The sequence below is a fragment of the Camellia sinensis genome, chromosome 5 (genome assembly GCF_055761805.1).
Source record: "Camellia sinensis isolate YWXY chromosome 5, ASM5576180v1, whole genome shotgun sequence".
Taxonomy (NCBI): domain Eukaryota; kingdom Viridiplantae; phylum Streptophyta; class Magnoliopsida; order Ericales; family Theaceae; genus Camellia; species Camellia sinensis.
The window spans coordinates 176,209,410-176,233,273 of NC_138965.1; the positions used below are offsets into that span (position 1 = coordinate 176,209,410).

The 23,864-nt window shown below is 33.4% G+C and overlaps 2 protein-coding genes across 4 annotated transcripts; one reads left to right on the plus strand and one right to left on the minus strand.

The window, feature by feature from the left end:
* The first annotated feature begins 295 nt into the window (after positions 1-295).
* Positions 296-7,409, plus strand: LOC114289477 (tetraspanin-2). The gene is made up of 2 exons (XM_028233212.2): positions 296-1,013; positions 6,908-7,409. The coding sequence occupies exons 1-2, from the start codon at positions 516-518 to the stop codon at positions 7,196-7,198; spliced, it is 789 nt and encodes a 262-aa protein (XP_028089013.2). The 5' UTR covers positions 296-515; the 3' UTR covers positions 7,199-7,409.
* A 1,654-nt stretch (positions 7,410-9,063) lies between these two features.
* LOC114289478 (S-adenosyl-L-methionine-dependent methyltransferases superfamily protein) lies at positions 9,064-16,036 on the minus strand. 3 transcript variants are annotated; one of them, XR_014330538.1, is made up of 9 exons: positions 15,896-16,036; positions 15,087-15,154; positions 14,357-14,504; positions 14,184-14,264; positions 13,217-13,303; positions 12,174-12,259; positions 11,889-12,072; positions 11,679-11,799; positions 9,064-9,375 (listed from the first exon to the last, which is right to left on the minus strand). XR_014330538.1 is itself a non-coding variant. In XM_082870508.1 (8 exons), exons 1-8 carry the CDS (start codon positions 15,959-15,961, stop codon positions 9,295-9,297), a joined length of 738 nt encoding a protein of 245 aa, XP_082726634.1. In that variant the 5' UTR covers positions 15,962-16,036; the 3' UTR covers positions 9,064-9,294. The 3 variants fall into 3 exon arrangements, 1 of the variants encoding a protein (XP_082726634.1); XR_014330537.1 differs by having other exon boundaries at positions 11,679-12,072; XM_082870508.1 differs by lacking the exon at positions 11,889-12,072.
* Positions 16,037-23,864: the final 7,828 nt, after the last annotated feature.

Sequence of the window (23,864 nt, forward strand, 5' to 3'; positions counted from 1 at the left end):
CTGCTAGATGGCTAATAAACTAAAATTTAAGCGATTAAGGCATATCAAAATCCAAGCAAATCAAAATTCAAGCAGTATAACATTACTCGAGGATTAATATATCCTTAACAAACATCTTAACGACACTGGTTGGCAAAACCTGTAAAAAATTTAAACCCAAACTTTGTGTTAACCTACAATTAATAACAAATGCCAAATTATCAACAAAAAAAAAATAAAAATAAAAAATAATAAGGGATGTTCTGGTAACTTCATACAAAATACAAAAAAAAGTTAAAAAAGTAAGGCACAACCCATCCCCTGGATCCCCTACCCACCAAGGGCCACCTTCTCCACACCACCACCACCCACCCACCCACCATTACTTTTTTTTTTCTGTACCATTACCATACAACTACAACCCACGTCCCACCCATTTCTCTCTCTCAAATTTCACAAATTGCCATCACGCTTAGTGGAATTCCTCTCGCTCTCTCAGTCTGTCTCTAAAACAGAAAACAGAAAACAGAACAACCATGGGAGTGAGCAACAACATAACAGCATTCCTAAACTTCATAGCCCTCCTCTCCTCCATCCCCATAATCGCCTCCGGCATCTGGCTGGCCTCCAAACCCGACAACGAGTGCATCCACCTCCTCCGCTGGCCAATCCTCTTCCTCGGCCTCGCCATCCTCCTCGTCTCCCTCTCCGGTTTCGTCGGCGCTTACTGGAACAAACAACCCCTCCTCGCCTTCTACCTCCTCATCATGGCCCTCCTCATCTCCCTCCTCCTCATCCTCATCGTCCTCACCTTCATCCTCACTGCTCCCTCCTCCGATTACTCCGTCCCTGGCAGCGCATTTCGCGAGTACCGCCTCTCCGGATTCTCACCCTGGTTGAGAGACCATGTTACCAATTCCGAGAATTGGGGGAACATTAGGGTTTGTCTTGGTGAGTCTAGTTTCTGTGCTAAGCTCAATGAGAATTATATCTCTGCTTATCAGTTCTTTGCTGCGCATATCTCTCCTCTTCAGGTCAGTACTCCGTTGTTTTGTTTTTCTCTTGTGTCCTGTTTGCTTCGTTGCAAATTGCAATGAACAGTTTATTGCAATGTCATTAATTATTCTTAGGTGCGGAGAGAATCACTTTCAAATACATTTCTTTTGAGTTTTGGATTTTTTATATTTTATTATTCGGGTGAATTACACTAACGCTGTGTTTGGTTGGGGGATTTGAGAAGGGAAATGGAAAGGGAAATGGAAATGAAAGGAAAAGGAGAAAGAATTAATAGAATTCCAAATCCCAACTATGTTTGGTTGTGTTGGTTATAAAATAGAATTGATGTCCTAAAAGGTATCCTATTTCTTTATTTATTTCTCACCCCCTTTCTTTTCCCATATATTTTTTATTATAACCAAACATAAATAGGATTACATTTCTCATTCTTTTTCCAAATTCCACCTCAAAAACTCCAACCAAACACAGCATAATAGTACTTATAGTTTGGGACTTGTGTTATTTTAGTTCATGACTTTTCAATTGTGATATATTTGACCATGAATTTTGAATCTTGTTCCAAATAAAGACAATTGAAGATGTCATTAGATTTTTCAAGGGTAAAATCGTTAATTTGATAAAATATAAATCAATTTAACAAAAATAAATGTCAAACAAATATTTTTGAATTTTTAAAAATTATTTCTACCCACTAAAAATAAAAATTATGTAAAATTGATAAATTTTTTAGACATTTATTTATTTATTTTACCAAATTAATTTTTATTATGTGTTTGAATAATGATCATGCAAAATTAATTTTAAAAAATTAAACATGTAATTTTTATTAATTTTTATCAATTTTACATAATTTTATTATTGGTGGATAAAAATAATTTTTTAAAAATTAAAAATATTTTTTTGACATTTATTTTTGTCAAATTAGTTTATATTTTATTAAATTGACGATTTTGTCCTTGAAATTAAACAATAGTATCTTCAATTGTCCTTATTTAGAATAAGATTTAGGGTCAAATGTGTCACAATTGAAAAGTCAGGGATCAAAGTGACACAAGTCCCAAACTATAGGGACTATTTATGTAATTTGCCCTTATTGTTCTTCAGATAAAGCACCAATAAATCTCAAAATATAATCTTATAAATTGTTTTGTCTTTCATTTCTTCTGAACTCAAAAGTTTCATTAAAGTGGAAATTACACAAAATAATACTCATTTACACATTTGGGCAATGTGAAATTATAGAGATTTTGGATTTTTTCTCATTTTGAAACAAATCTCACATTATGAATAACACTTCAATAATGTAACACTCAAATATAACGCACTAAAAAATTGTTAGTGTACTTTTTTTAAACGTAGCAACGTAATACTTTAAATTTTTTCCAAACGTAATAATGTAACACTTTAAACTTTTTCTAAACATAACATTCTAATATAGAATACAAAACAATTTTTTAGTGCATTTTTTCTAAACGTAACACTTCAATCAATATAATCTCAAACGTAACATTCTAATGTAACACACATAAAAATATTAAAAAACTACACAGTATATTTTTCTTATAATTTGAAATTATATATTTATCCAAAACTTTGTGTACTCTTTTTGGAATTGTTTAAAAAATCCCACACCCTTTTGAAATGGTTTAAAGAATCTCATATCTTTTTTAGAGTGTTATATTGGAGTATTACATTTAAAAAAAAGTATACTAAGCAATTTTTTTATGTGTTACACCGGAGTGTTACACTAAGGGTTTGGAGTGTTACATTTGAATGGTACATTTGAGTGTTATAAGTTGAAATTATACATTTACTCAAAAGAACTAAGGAGTCTTTGTACTCATTTTGAAATATTTGAAGAATCCTATATGTTTTTACAATATTTGAAATTTTTCATATTTCAAGTCATTTTTGTACTCATTTTGAAATGTTTGAAAAATCTTACATTACAAGTCATCCCAAATAAAAAAATATTTTCATATAAAAATTCATCCTAAATTTGATTCTTATAGGTTGTGTATCTTACCTTTCTAGCATAAAAGAAAAAAAGAAGGAAATATAATAGAAATAAGGGTATAATTGTAAATTCAATTTTAAATAATATATTAAATCTATATTTTCAAAATCAGTGGGACTAATTACTGTATAAAAAAACTATTGGGACTAATTAGGTCACCATTTCTCAGATGAGATTTATAGGTAAATTTTCTATATATATATATTTGATAGTGCTAGAGGCCTCGAATTTGGCTCGATTTTTTTTTTTTTGGCGCTGTGTTAATTAGTTTTTTTTTTTTTTGGTGGTTTTTTTTAAAAGGTGGTTATGTGTTGTGCCAAAAAATTAGACATCTTGAACCAACTCATTGTACAAAATTATATGAAATTAACAAAATTTCACCAATAGCTTAACTGATCAGTCAATTTTATCACTCAATTAGTCCAACCTAATTGATTGATTAGTTAGACTGCTGGTTAAAATTTATTAATTCAATATAATTTTGTACAATGAGTTAGTGCGGGATGTCTAATATTTTGACATACTCCTACACATAACCACCTTTAAAAAAAAAAAAACAAATCAATACAGCCCAACAAATAAAATAAAAAAAAAAACAACAAGCCAACACAGCCCAACAAACAGATGAAAAAAAAAAAAAAAACAACTCAGCCTATGTGGTTTGATAAGATGAGTGAGTTGGGTTGGACTGGTTGAGTGATAAACTCACCTTAACAAACCATATAGACTACGTTAGTGAGAGGAAATTTTTTTTTTTTAAAAAAAGAAGCCAAACTAACACAAAAAAAAAAAAAAAAGAATTTGAGGCAAATTCGAGGCCTCGAATTCGAGATCTCAAGCATTATTGATATATATTTGTCAAATTTAAAAAAAAAAAAAATCTTTGCAAATATTTTATTTTTTACATACATCTAAATTAAGTATATGTATGTCTAAAAAATTTAAAAATTTTGACTAAAATATTTTTAAAAATTCACTAAATACAAAAAAAAAAAAAAAAAAAAAAACTCAAAATGACAATTTTTTTTATTTTATTTTACACTCACTTCTCTTGAGATTTTAAAAAATTCAGTTAATTGTATACTTTTGACATAATTATGCCAATTTTCTTTGACATTTTAACTGTTAAATTTTTTTTATCAATTATTTGTTAGTCAATGTTTTCTTTTTTTTTCCTACTCAGATGTATATCTATCTTTATTTATTTTAGTGCCTATTCACCATATGTATTAGTTTCGGTTACTTTGATTTTACTAAAAGAAAAATTAATGTAATTATGTTAAAATGTAGGAGTTAATGTTTTTTTTTTTTTTTTTCTTCAAATCTTAACTTCTATTTTTTTTTAGAGGGGGGGGGGGAGGGACGTGTTTCTGGATGTCAATAACAAATATGAAATGTCAAAAATATTTACAATCTCAATTCACTTTTATATATTTTTATATATTTTTTTAATCTATTTTTTTTTTAAAGGCAAATGTTATAAAATAAAAAAATTACGATCATCAAATCATATTACTTTTTGATTTATTTTTATTTTTTTTATAATGAAAGATCTTAAAAAATGAATATTTCAAATTATTAAAAAATAATTCGTTGTAGGCCTCACAAGTCTGAGCACTAACCCTTGTTTACTAATAATGTCTTATGAACAAATTTTCAAGAATGAAGCTCCTTTACAGCGCACTAATTGGATTGTATGGTTCAGTTTATGAGTTCTCTTTGAACCAATGTCCGTGATCCAAAAAAAAATTAAAAGAATCGCTAAGTCACAGCCCATGAATTGAATCTTCTAGTACATTAGAAAGAAGCTGATCCTTTTTTTTAATAGTAAAAATTAAGAAGAATTTTGTAGGAGAAAAAAAATAGTAATGTTCTCTTGTAAAAAATAAGAAAAAATAAAATTAAAAGAAAATTTATACCTGGAAAAAATGTAAGATAAAAAATGTCTCAAGATTCTTCAAGATCCATTGTTTGTTGTCCTTGATTGAGGGTAGTTTTGCCATTTCACTTTCTGAACCAATATATCATCCACCAAACCATTACTCTTAAATTGCCTACACACTTTGTTTCTCCTCTTGTTTGACATTTAAATTACATGGAACTTATAATTTCATGTAATAATTGGAATTTTGAGAGAAATTGTAGGCCCACAATATCCATATGCTTGGTGTAATAACCAAGACAATCTTTAGGCTTTGAATTTAGGACCCACTTTGAAGAATAGAACAAAGGGTCAGTGGGTGGACCCAAAAACAAGTTTTTTTTGGTCTTGTGCATCATGAATTTAGTTTAAAATTTAGAAAAGAAAGGAGAAATAAAAAAAATAGACTTATATTTTATTCATATTTTCTTCCCTCTTAAATTTCTACTTAAATCCATGATTTAAAAAAAAAAAAAAAAAAAAAAACCTTTATGTCTCATAATCTATGATTTGTTAAATCTAATTGTTTCACTAACTTTGTAAGGTTCAAAATTTGCATCATTATATAGTTTTAGAATTAGATAAATCAATTTGGTGGCTCAACGGATTTTTCGCAGCCTGCTAATTGATCCATTTTAAGAGAATGTAACTATATCAAATTAATTAGTCTTTTTTCGCTAAGTAATTAATTAGACCTTTGCCGTGAGCCTGCTGGAACATTTACAAACATATTGGGTTATTTAGTAGAAGTTTTTGTTAAACTATTTAGTGCAATTTTTATTTATAAAATTTTAATTTATTAATTATCAACTTTTAATGTTTAAAAAAAAAAAATTTGTATCAAACAGATCTATTGTTTCGGCAGTGGTTGAGTCGGTGTTTCTAGTTGTGACAGTAATAGCCAACATTATTATAAGTATTAATTTATTTATTTTTTTGTATAGGAACATTATGTATTCTGGGCTCAGAAAAGTTTGCACCTAAAGCAATCAAAAACTAGAATAAATGAGATCATTGATACACTGTCTTTATTGAAGAAGATAAAAAGAATAACATTTTTGCCAGCCTTGACCTAATGACATACATGTAACATGGTGGTGTGACATAGTTTGGTGGTGCATCAATTGTGTTTCCCTTTTGCCTTTTTGCTCTCTTCCTTCCTGCTAATTGAGGTATATATGAAAAAATCTAGAGCATGCAGCCTTAAAAATGTACATATTGTAAGAAAATTTTAAGTTTTTGTAATAAAAATTATGAATGTTCGTAGTGTGTGTTATGACACTTTATGATAAAGTTACAAATAGTGAATATATGGTGTGAACCCTAAAATTACAAATATTAGTGTAATAACACTTTGTGATTTTTATTAGGATATTTTGTAGTGAAAAAAGTTATGACATTTTATGATTTATATTATGAAATTTTGTAAAATAGTTATGAAGGGCATATCACGTGCACACTCTTTTCGGGGTCAACATTATAGCCTTTGACATCAAGTATATATTAGTGGAACATTCTATAAAGAATTGCACTATAGATGAGAATTTTTTTAGTGTAAGTCTGATACATAAGAAAGAATTATACCACATACAATAAGATTGTGTTTGGATTATTTGAGTAGAGATTTGAAAAGAAAAAAGAAAAGACGAAGGAAATTAATAAAAGACTTGACTTATATTTCCTTCATATTTCTCTCACCTTTTCTTTTCTCTCTCCAAATTTTTGTCCAAAATCATAACGCAAACACAACCTACAAGACTTGCACCAAACACATGACATATTTGCATCCCATGTAAATGAGATTTATTTTGTTTTTCACTGTCCAACTAATATGAGATCTTCCCTTTGTTATTTGTGTTTACAGTCCTGACATATTTGTATCCCATATAAATGAGATTTTTTTTGTTTTATTTTGTTTTGTTTTTCACTGTCCAACTGATATGAGATCTCCCCTTTGTTATTTTTGTTTACAGTCAGGATGTTGCAAGCCACCAACTATTTGTGGATACCAGTATGTGAATCCAACATTGTGGATAAACCCGGTTAACACAATTGCCGACCCAGATTGCACTCTCTGGAATAATGACCAGACCCAGTTGTGCTATAATTGTGATTCTTGCAAAGCTGGTCTACTTGGGAACCTCAGAAAGGAATGGAGGAGAGTGAATGTGGTCTTGATCATAGCAGTTGTGGTTCTAATCTGGGTTTATCTCTTCGCTTGCAGTGCTTTCAGGAATGCACAAACAGGAGACCACTTCAAATAAGGTTGGGTTTGATCTTTTCCTAAACACAATCCATTTCCCAAACAAGGTTTGTAACCATAATGTATTTTATGAGTTTTAATTTATCTTTCATGTGTATTCACGCAACAATCGCCATGTAATAAGTCCTACAATATCATACAGGAAATCGGGTAAAAAGTTTCGATGAATTTTTTGGTGATATATACCAATCCCCAATTGGCTTTTGGGAATATATTCTCACTTTTGTATATAATCCCAATTTTATTTTTATTTTTATTAGAGCTCTGTTATGGACTAAAATTGAAGAAAAGTTGGACAGTACTTTTTCAGCTACATTTTCTATATATTCTTTTCGTTATGAAATGCATAAAGATAACATAGAATGGTAATAATAATCTACTTTTGAAGAAGTATTAGATTCTTCTAATTCAGTGGTCATTGAAAGTTATTAGATGCATGTCCATCCTTTTGCATTGCAACTGTTCAAATTGGGGTGGGGATATGATTTAGCCCATTTTGAGAGAGCACTCGTGAATTCTTACTTTCGCGAGTCCACTTAGATTCTTGTTGTTCTCCTAAAGAATATGGACTTTTGTATCATGTTAATCACACTGATTGTTAGCTTTATAGCTAGGTAGTAAATAGGTTGATTAAAACAGATCATGTATTTAAAACAAGGATAATGTTAGGGATACTAAAGAGAACTGTTGCAGATCCCAGTATCAATGACCTCTACCACCCCCACTTACACGTGGGGGTAAAGATAGAAGGAAAAAAAAAAAAAAAAAAAATTCAACCAATCGGCACCCACTTGGGGGTGCTAGGGGTCTCCCCTCAGTGGGGGTCTCTCCCATTTTCCGGATACTAAATTTTCTACCAAACAAATAACCAAATGTCTCACATAGGTATGAAATCCGCAATTTTGTGGACTCTATATACATTTGGTAATTTATTTGATAAAAAATTTGGGACCTATAACATTTTCCTTAAAACAATCCAATCTAAACATGGATTATGCATTTTCAACAACACAATCTAAACATGCCAATTTAATAAATTAGTTTAAATGACTTGGGTTGAATTAGATACAAATTGGACAAATGAACCCAAGAATTTATTTACTTTATTAATTTTTTTTCCCACCCCTCCAATAGATGGCAGCTGTGGTGGCGGAGTGGTAGCAATAAAGGTGTTCGGGCAGCAATTGTGGTAGTGGGGGTGCTGGACTGGCGGCAGTGGAGGTGGTGAAGTGATTCTCATGCCTAATCCATTGAAATTTAATATTAATTGAGTAGGTAAGTAGTAACCCATTTAACCCAATTTATAAATTTAAATGGATTTAAGCAATTTTTAAATTAATATAATTGGACGAATTTATCATTCAGATTTAATTTGGCACCCATTAAAAAAAACTATATAGTATTTCTCAAAAGCTTATAAGATTGTACATTTCAAGGTGTATAGAATTTGTGAAGAGATTTCATATCCACAGGCCCTGACCTCACCGACAGTGTAGCAAACATTTTAATATATGCTTCTAAGATCTAACATTATTAAAATTAATAACAAAAAAGCAAAACATTTAAGTAATTAATTACTATAAGAGATCCTATTGGAAGTCTCGTGCACCAAATAAGCAACTTTTTAGCAATCTCTAACCAACTTTCCGAGTTTTTTTTTTTAAAAAAAGTCAAAAATAGAAAGTCTTTAGTTTGGTTAAAAAAAATTCTTCATAAAAAATATAACTTTCTTGTTTTTTTTTTTTTTTTTTTTTTTTTTTTTTTTTTTTTTTTTTTTTTTTGGAGAAGAAACAATAATTATCAACTCTAAGGCCATGTTTGGTTTATGAAGTTAGGTAGAGATTTGAAAAAAGAAATAGAAAAAGGTGGATGCAATATACGTTATATAAATGTCTTATGATTGTACTTATTCTCCTATCTACTATAATAAAATAAATAAATAAATAAATAAAAAAAAGATGGATAACCTTTGGCCCATATGCAAATAAATACACAATTGAAAAAATACACATTGGAAATTTCAAAATTCTAAATATTAGTAACTCAAACTAACCACTTCCTGAAAACATATGGCCACCATACTTAGTGCTACTCTCTTCAGGCTGTGGCTGCTAATTTTTTAGAATACACAATGTACATTGGATCTGAACGTCCTGGATTCGGAGATAAATCCACAGCCTGCACACAAATTATCAAATACATATGAGAGAGTTTGACACTTGCTTAACTCAAAAATCAGCCTATCACAAAATTTATTCGTACCATAGAAATGGTGTTGGATGATAAAAAGAAAAGAAGAGAGATCCAAATGTGGAGCAACAGGTTTTCAAGGATTTTTAATCTCCATTTGGTATGCTAAAACTGTAGACAGAAGTGTTTCAAAACCCCAACAGAGTTGCCCTCTTCAACCGGTAACTGTAACTATGTTCTTTGAGCATGCATACAATAACAATCTAATTAACTTTAACAGGTCTCTCTCTCTCTCTCTCTCTAAAAACCTCCACCCCGGGCCTCACTTTTGGCCGGCCGACCGCCGCCTTTGTCTATGGCGGTTGGCTGGCCCAGCTCTCTTTTGTGTTTGTGTGCTGGTTTCTGCTTTCAATAAACTTGATTCCCACAATTTCTTTCCACTTTGGTGTCCTTTTTTTGTTTCATCAGGGGGTGCTTCGGTTTGTTTATTTTGTATCATCAGGAGGTTGTTTATTTTGTTGTCTGTTTTTGTCTCAACCTTGAGGTTGCATGTTTTGTTTCAACTGGGGGTGCTTGGTTTAAGGGTCAGAACAGAGTAGGAGGAGGTCAGTTTTGGACCGGAATAGAGGATGGTCAGATCTGGTTGGATCTTCATTCGGGCGCTCTTTTGCGGGGGGGAGTTTGAGGGATGAGCTCGGTTTCGGATCTATGGAGTTGCTTCGGTGCTTTGTTTGGAGGGAACAAGGGTATTGTAGTTGATCCAGATCTGTCTAAGATTTCATTCGAGCGCTCCTTTTCGAGTGGAAGTTTGAGGGGTGAACTTCATCCAGATGTATGGTGATGTCTCGGCAGTTGTTCGATGTTTTGGATTGTCAACACCGGGGCTTTTGCAGTGGGCATGTTCGGAGTTTGGAGCCGGAAAGCTGTGTCCGACCATGGAAGTGGAGACGACAGTGGGTCTTGGTCGGCTGTGGTGATGGTTGTGAGTCTTGATCATCCTTGGGTGTGTTCGGTTGCTAGGAGTGCTCGGTCCCGACCATGGAAGTGGAGCTGGGTGTGGAGTTTCTCCAGCCTTGGAGCTATTGGCTATGGAGTTTTCCGGCCAAGGAACTGTCTCAGTAGAGTGTTGTCAGGTGTGGGCTGCTGAAAAGCTTTGGTTTGGGTGGTGCAGAGTGCTTTTCATGCCTTGGTAAAGTGTTGTCAGGTGGGCTGTTGAAAAGATTTGGTTTTGGTGGCGTGGGTCTTGGTTTTGGTGGGCAGCAGAATGGGTGAATAAAATATTCGGGTTGATTAGTAGTGTGTGGTTTGTTGTTAAGAGGAGTTAGCTGCCTAGGTGTTGTTAAGAGGAGTGTATTTTTGGGTTGTGTGGGTTGTTTTTGTGGGGATTTATGTATTTTATTTTATTTTTTATTTTTAGTTAAGTCCTTAAATTTTTTTGTTTAAAAGAAAAAATCGTGAGGCCAAGCGGTTGGTTGTATGGGTGTAAGTAGCAGTAGTAGGGTATTTTGTACTTTCCGAATCTCTCTCGATGCATGTCATCTTCCTATACCTTTAATTTCATGCTGGTAATGAAATTTTTCTTTGCTGATAAAAAAAAATGTTCTTTGAGCATGCATAACACAGCCAGTGTGCTGTGATTCTTCCAATCATGTGATCAACCCTACTTCTACTTCATACCATACTAAGGGAAAAATCTCAGGTCTGCTCTTCCATGTACGCATATATGTATGTTAGTGCACACCCAACACGCACATAGACACACATGTTAGGACACCAAATCAGGATTGGTGAGACAAAAAACACAAACAAGAATAAAAACAAAAATCTAAATCCAGAATACAAAAACACAAAGACTTACATGGTTCACCTCAGAATATAGCTACATCCAATGTCGTTGTAGTTTCACTATGATATGAAAGAGTTACAATACAATACAAAGAGATGCAACATTTCAACAACAAATTCATAGTATTGGGGCAACATGGTAGAACAATGAGCTACCAAAAATACCAATACTCCAAAATTTAGGTGGTTAGTACTTATTAGGATCCACACTACCCAACAACACCACAAAGTTAATGAAATGCCCTCATATTGTAATGAAAGAGCAAATAGTGAACTGTTGACGGTTCTGATGTTGTCATGTCTATGTTGACTTGGGAAAAGGGAGGATAAAAATGCCTCCTTCCCATTCACGTGCCAACATCAAGCTATTGTTGAAAAGGAGTAAATATTTACTTATAAGACAGAACATTTGCTGTGCAGTTGAACAAATTTGAGATGTTTGTTACCTGAGCAGGTTCAAACCCTCCAGCATAATGGAAATATGATCCGACAATCAAAACATGACCAGCATCAGTGGTTATTGTCCATATTGAGATTGCTTTTGTCCAGAAGCAGCGGTTGGATAAGCTGATTTACAAACACAATATGTGAAATTCACATAAAAGATGTACAAAAATAAAACAACATGAATTACCAATAGCACTCTGTTCCCTTACTCCTTGGCTTCATCAGTAGTACGTTTGACCAGATTGTTTTGAGATCAAAGGTCAAAATGTTCAAAAAACTAGCATGTTTTTGAACTTGACATATTGCTTGGTGTTAATGTCCATCCATGTTAAGAAATTGTTACTGGTAGGAAAGAAAGCTGGAAGTGGTTGGAGAGTTAAACCTTGCCAAACTCTTCAAGGTTTCAAGGAACATTATAAAAAGATGAGTTAAATATATATATTTTTTTAATTACTTTTCTTTTTAAACTTATTTCAAAATGCACAAATCATCACCTAATTATAGCAAGGCCACCAGGCTTAAGAATCCGGCACATCTCCTTGAAAACATCAATAGGCTTTGTCAGGTAGTCAACACTAACCTACAAGATGCAAAGAAATCAAATGTATACCATAGCATTACACTGGGTGGTAATTTGGGCCATATGTGTCTGTCTTCATAATTCCTAAAAGAAAATTTAGAAACTGCAAATTGAGATTGCCCTTCAAACTATTATTATAATAGAAAGAAGAAATATATAAAAAAATTAAAAAGAAAGAAAGAGAAAAGATTGCCTAACCGGCTATGATTTCTGTGACTGACGACCATCACTCCCCCCACCCCCTTCTCTTCTTCTCCCTTCTTTCTTCGAAACTTTCACAGCATGAGCCATATCAAGATTTTTATGAAGCTTATCAAGGGAAGCATTTGATCTTTCACTTAAGTCGGATTAACATAGAAACGGAAGCTTCGATTCCTAGACTAGGAGATGTTATGTGGCTTCCCTTGATCCCATTTCCATTCTTTCCACCCTCAACCTCTATCAATCAAGATCAACCCCATAACACCAAACGAAGAGATCACTTGTAATACAGTAAGCCCATATTCTGGCCGTTTCTTGTTCATTTACAGTGCTCCAAGCAGTTTAAGTAACAACCACGTTGGTGGACTAGATGACTTTTTTTTGTTGCATTTAGAGATTACCAGCATAATGGGTCATAGGTCTTTTAAAATTCAAACTGTAGTTTTCATATTTAATATTAAAAATTTTATCAAATCATTACCAAATTATAATCATTGTATTCCATAACTTCGAATAAGATAGATTTAATAGTTGGGATTTGGATATCATTAATGAATATATGCTTTTATAGAGGCCCAGGCCCCAATTGATTACTATGTAAGGATTACTCTCCAACCATTGCTCATAAATGGAAACTCACTGAACTGTCGATATACAAGTATTGAAATTGCAATTTCAAATAGATATCACATGAAAACAAGCAAAGAAAGCAGATATTCATTTTGGGGCAAACAAAAAAGGAAATGATGTACTTACAACGTTTGTAATAACATCAAAGGAATTATCTTCAAAGGGAAGTTTAGGGTTAACATTTAAGTCTTGAACAACATATTCGGTCAAAACCTACAAATAATCAAATAAAAAATTATGAGTTTCTTCATCTGAACAATACAAAAATACCATGAGCATGTGCAATGCAGGTTTGGTTACACCTTTGGTGGTCAAAAATGAAGGTATGACATAACACAAAATTATTAATAGCATTTATAATTTAAGAATACCTATGTCTGTTAACACCTACATATCCATATCATAATTGTTTCTTGTGTACAGATGAAGCATCACCTTTCAATTCATACTGATAAACTACTTTCCAGGTATAAGAAGCAAGATTTTTACTTTTGAGGGGCTTGGTTTCTCTTCTTACCATGTGGAGTGTGAGTGGTCCACATGACCCCCCCTTTTTTTTTGTTATCAATCAATAGGATATATAAAAATATGAGAAGAGAATTACATCAAACGGACAATCATAGTCCAACAACTAATACCAACCCAATACTAACCACCAACATAAGAAAGAGCCCATAATGGGAGGAAATAAACCACATAAAACAAAGCCCCCATAATGAGGGGAGAAATAATCAATCTTTGCCTTGGCAAGGACCCCTGACCTCCCAGTTAGGGCTTGGTTTCTCTTCTTACCACGTGGTGTGAGTGGTCCGCATGACCTCATGAGGGTGATGTGAAGATGTCGTGGAGACAACTGTGATTGGGTGGGTCCATGTATCTACACATTTTATTAGTGAACTTTTCATAACTAAGAACGATCATAAAAGAGGAGCAATAGTCAAGGACAATGCGATGGTTGCAACTATGATAAATCAACCTTCCCTATTACCAAATTCACATCCAAATGTTTGTACATAGACTACTCATTTTGATATGTGCACACTAAAAACTGACATTAAGGATTATTGGAATGATATAACAAGCATGATCTCACTTGATTCCGTTTAAGCTCTTCTTCATTCATACCCATTCCTACTATCCGGTCTTGCTTGTATCCTGCTGGGAAATGACTGACCTAGATAAAGTACAAGAATGGGGTTATGATACTATAAAAAAAAAAGTCAACAACATAAAACCAGAATGATGCAAACATCACAAATGTCTTACCCAACTGCTACACATGTCAAGGATAGTTACTCCTGGAGTTTCACTAGGAGGAAAAACCTCTGAATAATACTTAGTAAGAGCAACAATGGCTGGATCATCAATATGTGTCACAAAGCGTGGAGATTCATAGAATGATTTATCTGGTGACCTGGAAAAATCATATATAATGTTGTAGCCTTGTAGAATGAAAAACTAACTCAAATCATTTAGCCGAAAAACAGCACGCAGATTCAATTTAAAGCGAACAGCTCGAATAAAACAACTTATATTGACAAGAATTATTTTAAATTTAAACCATTGTGACAGTTTTCTAATGAAATATCACTACTCAAACTGAAATTCTAGCATACATGGCATGAAATTGTATTAGGTGAGATTTACCATGATAAATAAAAGTGGAAGAATACAACATACAAAAGGGACATACTTATATCGGTTCAAATATATAAGATACCATAAATGAAACATTTTAATTGTTTTAACAAACCAATGCTTGTTAATGGACATACCATTAAAACTTGTTATCTGTGGACGTGGAACATGATCGTGATGCAGTCTCTAATTCGTCAAGAACAGGAATTGAAATTCTTGTAGTTAAACTTGTTCAAAAAAATTTAGTGAAGTGATGGTGTGTTAGGTATGCAATAGTGTCATTGAAAACCTTTTCACGAGAGGGAAAAAGCTAACAAGGAATACAAATGCTAGAAAGAAATTAGTTCAGAGCTTGTACTCGTCAGAGCGTTGAAAATCCACTTCCTTGAATGGAATTTGTTCTGGCCACGCCACATTCTTCAACACCTTAAAAATTGATGAAATTAAAGAAGTTCAATAACAAGTGACCACAATAATGAATCAGAAAGAAGTTGGGCCACTAAAAGATTTGGTGGCGTGAAACAAAATAATCTGAAATCTAATTGGTATGATAAAATATAAAATTGGATCACAAATTCTAAATTCCAACTGATTATTGGCATGAAAATCTCAAGTTAGTCGATGTATTCTCCTATTTTGCTTCCATCAGGGGAGAAACTCAAATTTTATCATTACAAATACCATTTGAAAGTTGTAACTGGCATCCCCAAATCCTGACATCAGGAGTAAACAACACATCAAATTCCAAATCCAAAAACATGGAATTTGTTTTTCTTTTGCTTTGTCATCGACCCATTATCATAAACCTCAAAATTTGATAAACACAGCAGGTAAACACAGTTAATCAAATTCAACAAACCCCAGCAAGGATGGCACACCAAAATTTAATTAACTGCACCCACTGCATTTCCCTAATTTAGCACCAACCCATCATAAAATTTCTTTTTTTGCCCAATGCCCATCATCAAATTTCACAATCATGGCAAATCAAAATTTAATAACTCTGCCCACTGTATTTCCCCGTTTTGGCACCAACCCATCATCAAATTTCTTCTTTTGCTCAATACCCATCATCAAATTTCACAATCCAAGAAGACCCAGAAACCAAATTAATCAAGAAAATCAACAAAACCTAATAGTGGACACTACAAAAGAGTATAGATTCACCTGATCAATCGAACCCTTTTGCCCAGCAGAGGCAAAGAAAGATTTGCGGCTACTACTACCAGCCATGGTAGTGAACTGAGACCAAAATGCAACCCCAACAACACCCAACACGAGTCGACCAGGTGTTCTGTATCTACTCAGAACCGGCCCTGGGCTAAGGTATTTGAGGCTGTGCGTTAGGCCCAAAAATCGGCCCAAAAATCGGCCCAAAATATGGCCCAAATTTAGAAAAGTATTATAATATATTATAAACATAAATACGCCTAAATTGTTTTTGTTATTTTAGGACCAATTTAAAGGATTCAAAAATATTTTATTGAGTCCATATTTGTTTATAAGTGTGGTTTGACCCAATTGAAATTAAAATATATACAAAATATTGGTGGCCTTTGAATGAGAAACATTACATACACACACAAAATGTTAGTTGTCCAAAATAGGGCCCCTAGTTTTTTTATTTTTATTTTATTTCTTTATTAGATTTTAGTGGAATAAATAAATTTGCTTTAATTTTTTTTTTACTTTTCTTATTTATAAGATTTTAGTGCAATAAATAATTAATTCAATCTTAATCACATTCATACATAATATATTTAATAAACAACAATGTAACCACACTCATAAATTATATATTTAATAAACAACAATTAATTCAATCGGTGGTGCTACCTGCACCAATTAGTATACTAATTAGTGTATCAACATACCTTATAACATTATTATTGATCTCACCTATTATACAAATTATAAATACCCGAAACCTTTAAAATTATGTCACATCACAGTTAGTACACTAATTAGTACATATAACATTATTCTAATTCAATATATATCCAATACATTCTAATTGAATAAAGTTTTCCTAATTTTGATAACTTTTTATTTTTTTAGTATGAATATATTTTGATATCTATTTTGATATCAATCCACGATAGTGATACGAAATAAGATAATTTTTTTTTTTTTTTTATGAATATAAATCTTCGTTTTTGTTTCGCTTTATGCCCTCGGAAAATTAGGCCGACCCTTCTCTCCTTAGCATTGATAGCAAAACTGAGTGAAGTTGTTGAATGTGGAGGAGGAGGAGGATATACAGATACACCAGCCAAAATTATTATACTGTGCTACTGTGTAAATCCAAAGGATTGGCCATCATGTTTGATTTCAATTATACATTATATATATATACATATATATATATATATATATATATTTGATTCAAAGGAAGTTCAGATTACAGAAAAAGAAAATAGAGCAAATACTACAGATAGAATAAGATCTAGTTTCTTAGCACACTAACTCCAGTCATATCCTCTATGACCAGATTCTTCACCTCTTCAGGAGGGTCCTCAAGCAGTACTACATGTTCACTTTGCTCCACACCTAGGTTTGCAAGCTTATCAACACATATGTTGCCCTCCCTTGGTGTATGTCGCAGAAGGCAATCACATCTTTTCAGAAGGAACCTTGCATCTTCTATCAGAGCTTTGTATGGAGAATTGGTATTTGGACCATTCTGTATTTGATTTATTGCAAGTTCACAGTCAGATTCAATTTCTACTCTTTTCATGCCTTTTTGAAATAAGATAGTGAGGCCTCTATATATAGCCCGCAATTCAGCTTCAAGGCTTGAACAATGGCCCAACTTTCCATAATAGCCCCAGATCCATATGCCAGTTTCGTCCCGCAACAGCCCCCCATATCCAGCTTGCCCCGGATCGCCTTTAGAGCAGCCATCAACATTCAGTTTAATCTTACCTGCAGAAGGACCAAGCCAATGTATTAGTCGAGGCTGATAAGGCCTGGGGTAGAGCCCAGACTGGTAAGCTTCATCAATCTCATGAGCATAATTTCTTATGCTCTTGAGACTGACTTGAATGGAGGAATTTAGATTTTCAAACACAAGTTTATTACGATCTGTCCAGATTTGCCAAAGGGTAGTAATAAACACAATTTGCCATTTTGTTCCAAAAAACTCACTGGTATTTTTTAAATTAAAAGTAATCCATTCAAGTAGGGGCCTACCACAGCCATTCTCCCACCAGGTGATATCTTTAATTTCAGTCCAAATACTTTTGGATGTGATGCACTCTCTGAGGAGGTGGTTCAAATCTTCACTACTTAAACCACAGCGAGGGCATAACTCAGATGTGGTCATGTTCCTCACAAGCCTCATGTGGTTAGTAAGCAACTTTCCCTTAAGAATGATCCAGATAAAGCATTTTAATTTCTGAGGGACCCTGATTTTCCAGAGCCATTTCCAATCCCTGCCATCCCCATCCTGGCCTGCAATGATCTTATACGCAGATAAGGTAGTGAAGTTGCCACTGTTGGAACCAACCTAAACAGGTGTATCTATGTAAGTGACAAATCTGGGCCTGCAAACTTTGAGTATTTCCTGGACATCTTAAGGATTTAACAGATTTTCCAAGGCAGCAATGTCCCAATTGCCCTCATCATCTAGGACTGAGTTAACTTTTTGGAGACCATTATCTTGTTGGGAAATGTAAGTTGTAGCTAATGGTTGATTACCACACCACCAGTCACACCACAAGGATATATTCTCACCATTACCCACATTCCATTTGACTCTTTTCTTCAAATTATCTCTATTTTTACATATACTCTTCCAAACATGAGATGATCTCTTTTGGAGAGGCCAATTAAAAAATGTATTCTTCCGCAGATACTTGGAGTGAAGCACTTTACACCATAATTTGTTCTTATCATGCAGCATGTTCCACCCAAGTTTAGTCAATAATGCTGTATTATGTTCCCTAGCTTTTCTTATTCCCAACCCCCTTTCTGCCTTGCTTCTACGACGATAAGGTTGATACATGTAGGCACCATTACCAGAAATTTCACCACCCAGTGATTATTTAAATGGTAATAACTCGAATTTTCTCATAAAATAATGTTCATGATGTATGTTTCTTGATTTATTTTTAAATTAAATTAAATTAAACCATACTTACTCTTAAATTCTCTGTACTGGTGAAGCACGAGAAATGTACGTGGTTATATTTTGATGGAATAAAGAGTGGCCACACCATAATGTGGTGTGACTCACTTCACTCAATCTTCTCTCTTGAAATTCTAAAGAACCGTCCCGCAAGAAAACGGATTGATCTGATAAGTTGAATTTGAACTCAATGGATGCATTGTTTCCAAAGGTTGTGACCTTTAGCAAATAGGTGCCATTGTGGTTATAAATACATTGGCAGAATGTTTTCTTCATATACATTCAAAACCATTGCACATCCAGATTATTCAAGACCAAACTTGGTTTCCGGATTACTCCGTCTTGCGTGGTAAACACCCTCACGGGAACTTCGATCCGTTGCCATTGTTGGATTATCTTTCAGTGGTATTAGAGCAGGTTTAACTGTAAACGCAAGTGTTGAATTTCCGATTGGAAGAAAGAAAATTTTCATAAACTCTTTTTTATGGAAATTCAGAGCACCGTAAGCATTTGGTTTGGTAACTTCAATTTATTATAAACCCAAATGTTTTTCCAAATATAATGACATCTAGACAATAACTTTTCTTATGAAAAACTATTGAAATTTTGTTCCTACAAAACTTGTTATTTTTCTTTGGTCATTCAACCCGTCGCCAGAGGAGAAGGCAACCGTGATAATACCGTTGCTGTTTTTGAGTTTGAAATATAAAAGCTATGTTATGTTTGTTTTTGGGCTAGATCAAAAGAAATAAATTAAAGGCCCAATCCAACATAATACAATACATTTTTGAGTTTGAAATATAAAAGCTCTGTTATGTTTGTTCTTGGGCTAGATCAAAAGAAATAAATTAAAGGCCCAATCCAACATAATACAATACATTTTATTATTATTGTTATTTTTTATTTTATTTTATTAATATAATAATAAATAACATAATAACCTTGGATCCTCAATTATATATATATATATATATATATATATTTTTTAATTATTATTTTCATAGTAACACATTTTGTTTTTAATATGGCTATTAAAAATACCATGGATTCTTCAAGAATCGAGATGCTTAATGGAAATAATTTCCGAGCATGGAAACGCCACATTTTTTATCTTCTTATACATGAGAAAACATTGCATATTTTATCCACTTCTAAACCAGATGATGATTCTAATTGGTTCCAAAATAAATGGATAGAAGATGATGCAATGGCAAAGGCAATTATGTTACATAATATGAAAGATAACATTATTCCGCTTTTTGAAGAACATGAAACAGCAAGACAACTAATGGAAGCACTAGAAAGTAAGTATGGAGTTCGATTGAATACTCAAATTCAATTGCTCTTGGACAAATATAATAAGACTCGTATGAGTGATAATGATAGTGTTGGTGATCATGTTAATCAAATGGAATTAATTGCTAAAGAATTATCCAACGCTAGTCACTCTTTGTCGGACAAGATGCAAGTAACTACCATACTTAATAGTATTCCATTGTCTTGGGATCATGTTATCACGTCTTTAACTCATAGTGGACGAGAGATTTCAATGGTAACATTGCCTGTACTCTTAGTTTTGGAAGAAGAAAGAATGAAGTGCAGGCGTAAAGAATGATTATCTTCTAACTTGTTGATGGCAAAATCTTCACCACAACCACAGAATAATACTCATACACCATTCAACAAGAATAAGACGACTTTTTTCAAGAAAAAAATGGAAGAAGGGATTTCAGAAAGAATGGAAGAAACCGCAAGAATGACAAAAGCAACAACATCACAAGCATCAGATAGTCCATGTTACAAGTGCGGTCAAAAAGGTCATATCAAAGCCAATTGCCCTCAGAAGAAGCAGAAAAAGGATAATAACCCTGTTGCCATGAAAATTTCTGAAACAATGGTGCTTGAGCCTTCATCAAATTCATAGTGGATTGATTCTGCTGCAACTAGACATATTGTGCAAAATAAAGACATGTTCGTGGATTTTACTGAAAAGAAGGTTGGTGAACATAGAATCTACATGGGCAACAACTCCTATAGTGATGTTTTGGGCATCGACAATTGTCAATTCTCTATTGATAGAACTTCTATTATGCTTCATGATGTGCTTTATGTACCCAACATTCGGCGAAATTTAATTTCAGTTCCGGTGTTAACTCAAAAAGGATTTGAGATTAATTTTAGGTTTAACACAGCATTGATTAAGAAAGGAAGTGTATTAGTAAAAAGTGTAAGAGTGAATGACATGTACTCTCTTCCTATTGATAACAAAGTATGTATTTCTGATTATTTGCATGTTTCTACCAGTAATAGTTATTATTTGTGGCATTTAAGGTTAGGTCACATTAATAAAAATAAAATGTCTCGAATGTTTAAAAGTGGCTTATTGCCTCAAGTATGTTCAGATGATTTTGATATATGTGAACCATGTATCAAAGGCAAAATGACTAGCAAACCATTTTTCAAACATTGGAAATCATTGGAATTACTTGAAATAATTCATTCAAACATTTGTAGCCCTTTAAGAACTAAAACTCATTGAGGCATGGAATACTTTATTACTTTCACTAATGATTATTCAAGAAATGGACATATCTACCTTCTTAAACACAAATCAGAAACTATTGACAAGTTTAAAGAATATAAATTAGAGGTAGAAAAGCAACTTGGTCGGTCCATTAAACACTTGAATAATGATAGAGATGGCGAGTATGAAGCTATGGATTTTTTTTGCAAGGACAATGGCATCAAACATTTGTTTACAATGCCATACACACCACAACAAAATGGGGTCGCAGAAAGACGAAATCATACTCTCATGGAAATGACAAGGTCTATGATGGCTTATGCTGATCTTCCTATTCATTTTTTGGGGGAAGCCTTGTCCACCATTGCGTACATCTTAAATAGAGTCGAAACAAAAGCCGAACCTCTAACTCCTTACGAATACTGGCATGGAACTAAACCTAATGTTCTAAATCTCAAAGTTTGGGGATGTAAGGCACATGTACTTATTCCCAAACCTTTAAGGGATAAATTGGGAAGCAAAACTTGGGAATGCAAGTTTATTGGTTATGTCGAAAATGGGAGTGGTTATCGTTTTTACCATCCCGAACGCGGATTAATAGAAAGTAGAAATGCTATTTTTCTTGAATCCACTAATCTTGTTACTCCTGTTGAACAAATTGAATTGCTCTCTGAAATCTCTCAGGATTTTTCTCTTCCTTCTTTATCACCCAGTCCACATATTCTTCCTGAACCATCTAATAGTGGGAGCAAAACGCAAACTACATGACGTTGTTTTACCTGCTTCGAATCCTGAGATAAGTGGGAGTAAGAGAGCAAGACGTCCATCTACGTTTTTGAAAGATCATTATGTTTTTCAAGTTGAAGAACTTAATAACTTAGTAGATGATCCTACTAGTTATAAAGAAGCAATGAGTAGCAATTATGCTACACAATGGCTTGAGGCAATGAATGAAGAACTTGACTCGATCAAGAAAAATGATGTTTGGGAATTAACCGATCTTCCGAATGGAAGAAAAGCCATTGGTTGCAAATGGGTTCTTAGAAAGAAATTCAAAGTAGATGGAACTTTGGAGAAATACAAGGCCAGGTTAGTAGCCAAGTGATTCACTCAACAACCTGGAATAGACTTCGTAGATACATATTCTCCTGTTTGCCTCAATAAGGATTCTAATGGTGGTAGTAGCCAGGATGGATTTGGAATTGCGTCAATTAGATGTTAAAACAGCTTTTCTCAATGGAGAATTAAAAGAGAAAATTTATATGATGCAACCTGATGGTTTCCAGAACCAAGGCAACGAGGATAAAGTCTACAAGTTGAAGAAATCTCTGTATGGACTTAAGCAATCTTCAAGACAATGGTACTTGAAATTCCACCAAGCCATTTTAGAAATGGGCTATGTTGTAAGTCCATTAGATCACTGTGTTTATATCTGGAAAAATGATGACAAGTTAGCAATATTGTCTTTATAAGTGGATGACATATTGTTAGCAGGAAATTGTCCAAATATGATTATAAAAATAAAAAATTTCTTGGCATCTAGATTTGAAATGAAAGACATGGGTCTTGCAACCTATGTTCTAGGAATTAGAATTTCAAGAGATAGAAATTCAAAATTATTATATCTAGATCAAGAGAAATATCTAGACAAGGTGCTTAAAAGATTTAATATGGATAATTGTAATTCTTTAAGTACACCTGTTTGCAAGGGACAAAGTCTTAGTAAAAGTATAAGTCCTCAAACCAAGTCTGATATTGAGGAAATGAGAAATGTCCAATATGCCAAGGTAGTAGGCAGCCTAATGTATGCTATGACCAGCATAAGACCTGACATCTGTCATGCAGTCGGATTGGTAAGTCGGTTTCAATCCAATCCAGGTAAGGAACATTGGCAAGCAGTTAAAAGAATATTCAGATATTTAAAAGGCACTAAAAATTTGAAATTATATTTTGGTTTGTGTGATCTAGACATAAAAGGATACACTAACGCGGATTTTGCAGGAGATGTAGATGATAAAAAATCTACTAGTGGTCATGTGTTCTTGTTTGGTGGAACAACAGTTTCTTGGTTAAGTAAGAACAGAGTTGTGTTGCAAAGTATACTATGGAAGCTGAATACATAGCTTGCAGCACAGCTGTTAGTAATGCGGTCTGGATAAAACGATTTGTTGACAGTTTACAATTAGGTATACCTGTCAGACCGGTCAGTATGTTTTGTGACAATCAGTCTGTCATCTCATTAATTAAAAGTGGAGCAAATAGCTCTAAGGGAAAACATATTGATGTTAGTTACCACTATATTCAGGACATAGTGGAGAGAGGTGAAATTAAAGTCAACTATATACCCTCAGAAGAGATGGTGGCTGACTCTATGACCAAAGTGTTGTCTCTGGAAAAATTCAGAGAACATATAACTAATATGGGATTGAAAAATACCTAGCTAGGTGATTTAGGTACTTATATAAGAGCATAGTCGGATGACT

What these genes read in the sequence shown, in the direction of transcription:
- LOC114289478 (XM_082870508.1), bottom strand. Translation starts at nt 15,961, where the DNA reads ATGGCTGGTAGTAGTAGCCGCAAATCTTTCTTTGCCTCTGCTGGGCAA. An exon ending in AAGAGCTTAAACGGAATCAA is followed by an intron (nt 13,304 to 14,183) that starts GTGAGATCATGC and finishes GATTATTTGTAG; the next exon opens with GTTTTGACCGAATATGTTGT. An exon ending in GGTGGCCTTGCTATAATTAG is followed by an intron (nt 11,800 to 12,173) that starts GTGATGATTTGT and finishes TTTGTAAATCAG; the next exon opens with CTTATCCAACCGCTGCTTCT.
- LOC114289477 (XM_028233212.2), top strand. Translation starts at nt 516, where the DNA reads ATGGGAGTGAGCAACAACATAACAGCATTCCTAAACTTCATAGCCCTC. An exon ending in CGCATATCTCTCCTCTTCAG is followed by an intron (nt 1,014 to 6,907) that starts GTCAGTACTCCG and finishes TTTTGTTTACAG; the next exon opens with TCAGGATGTTGCAAGCCACC.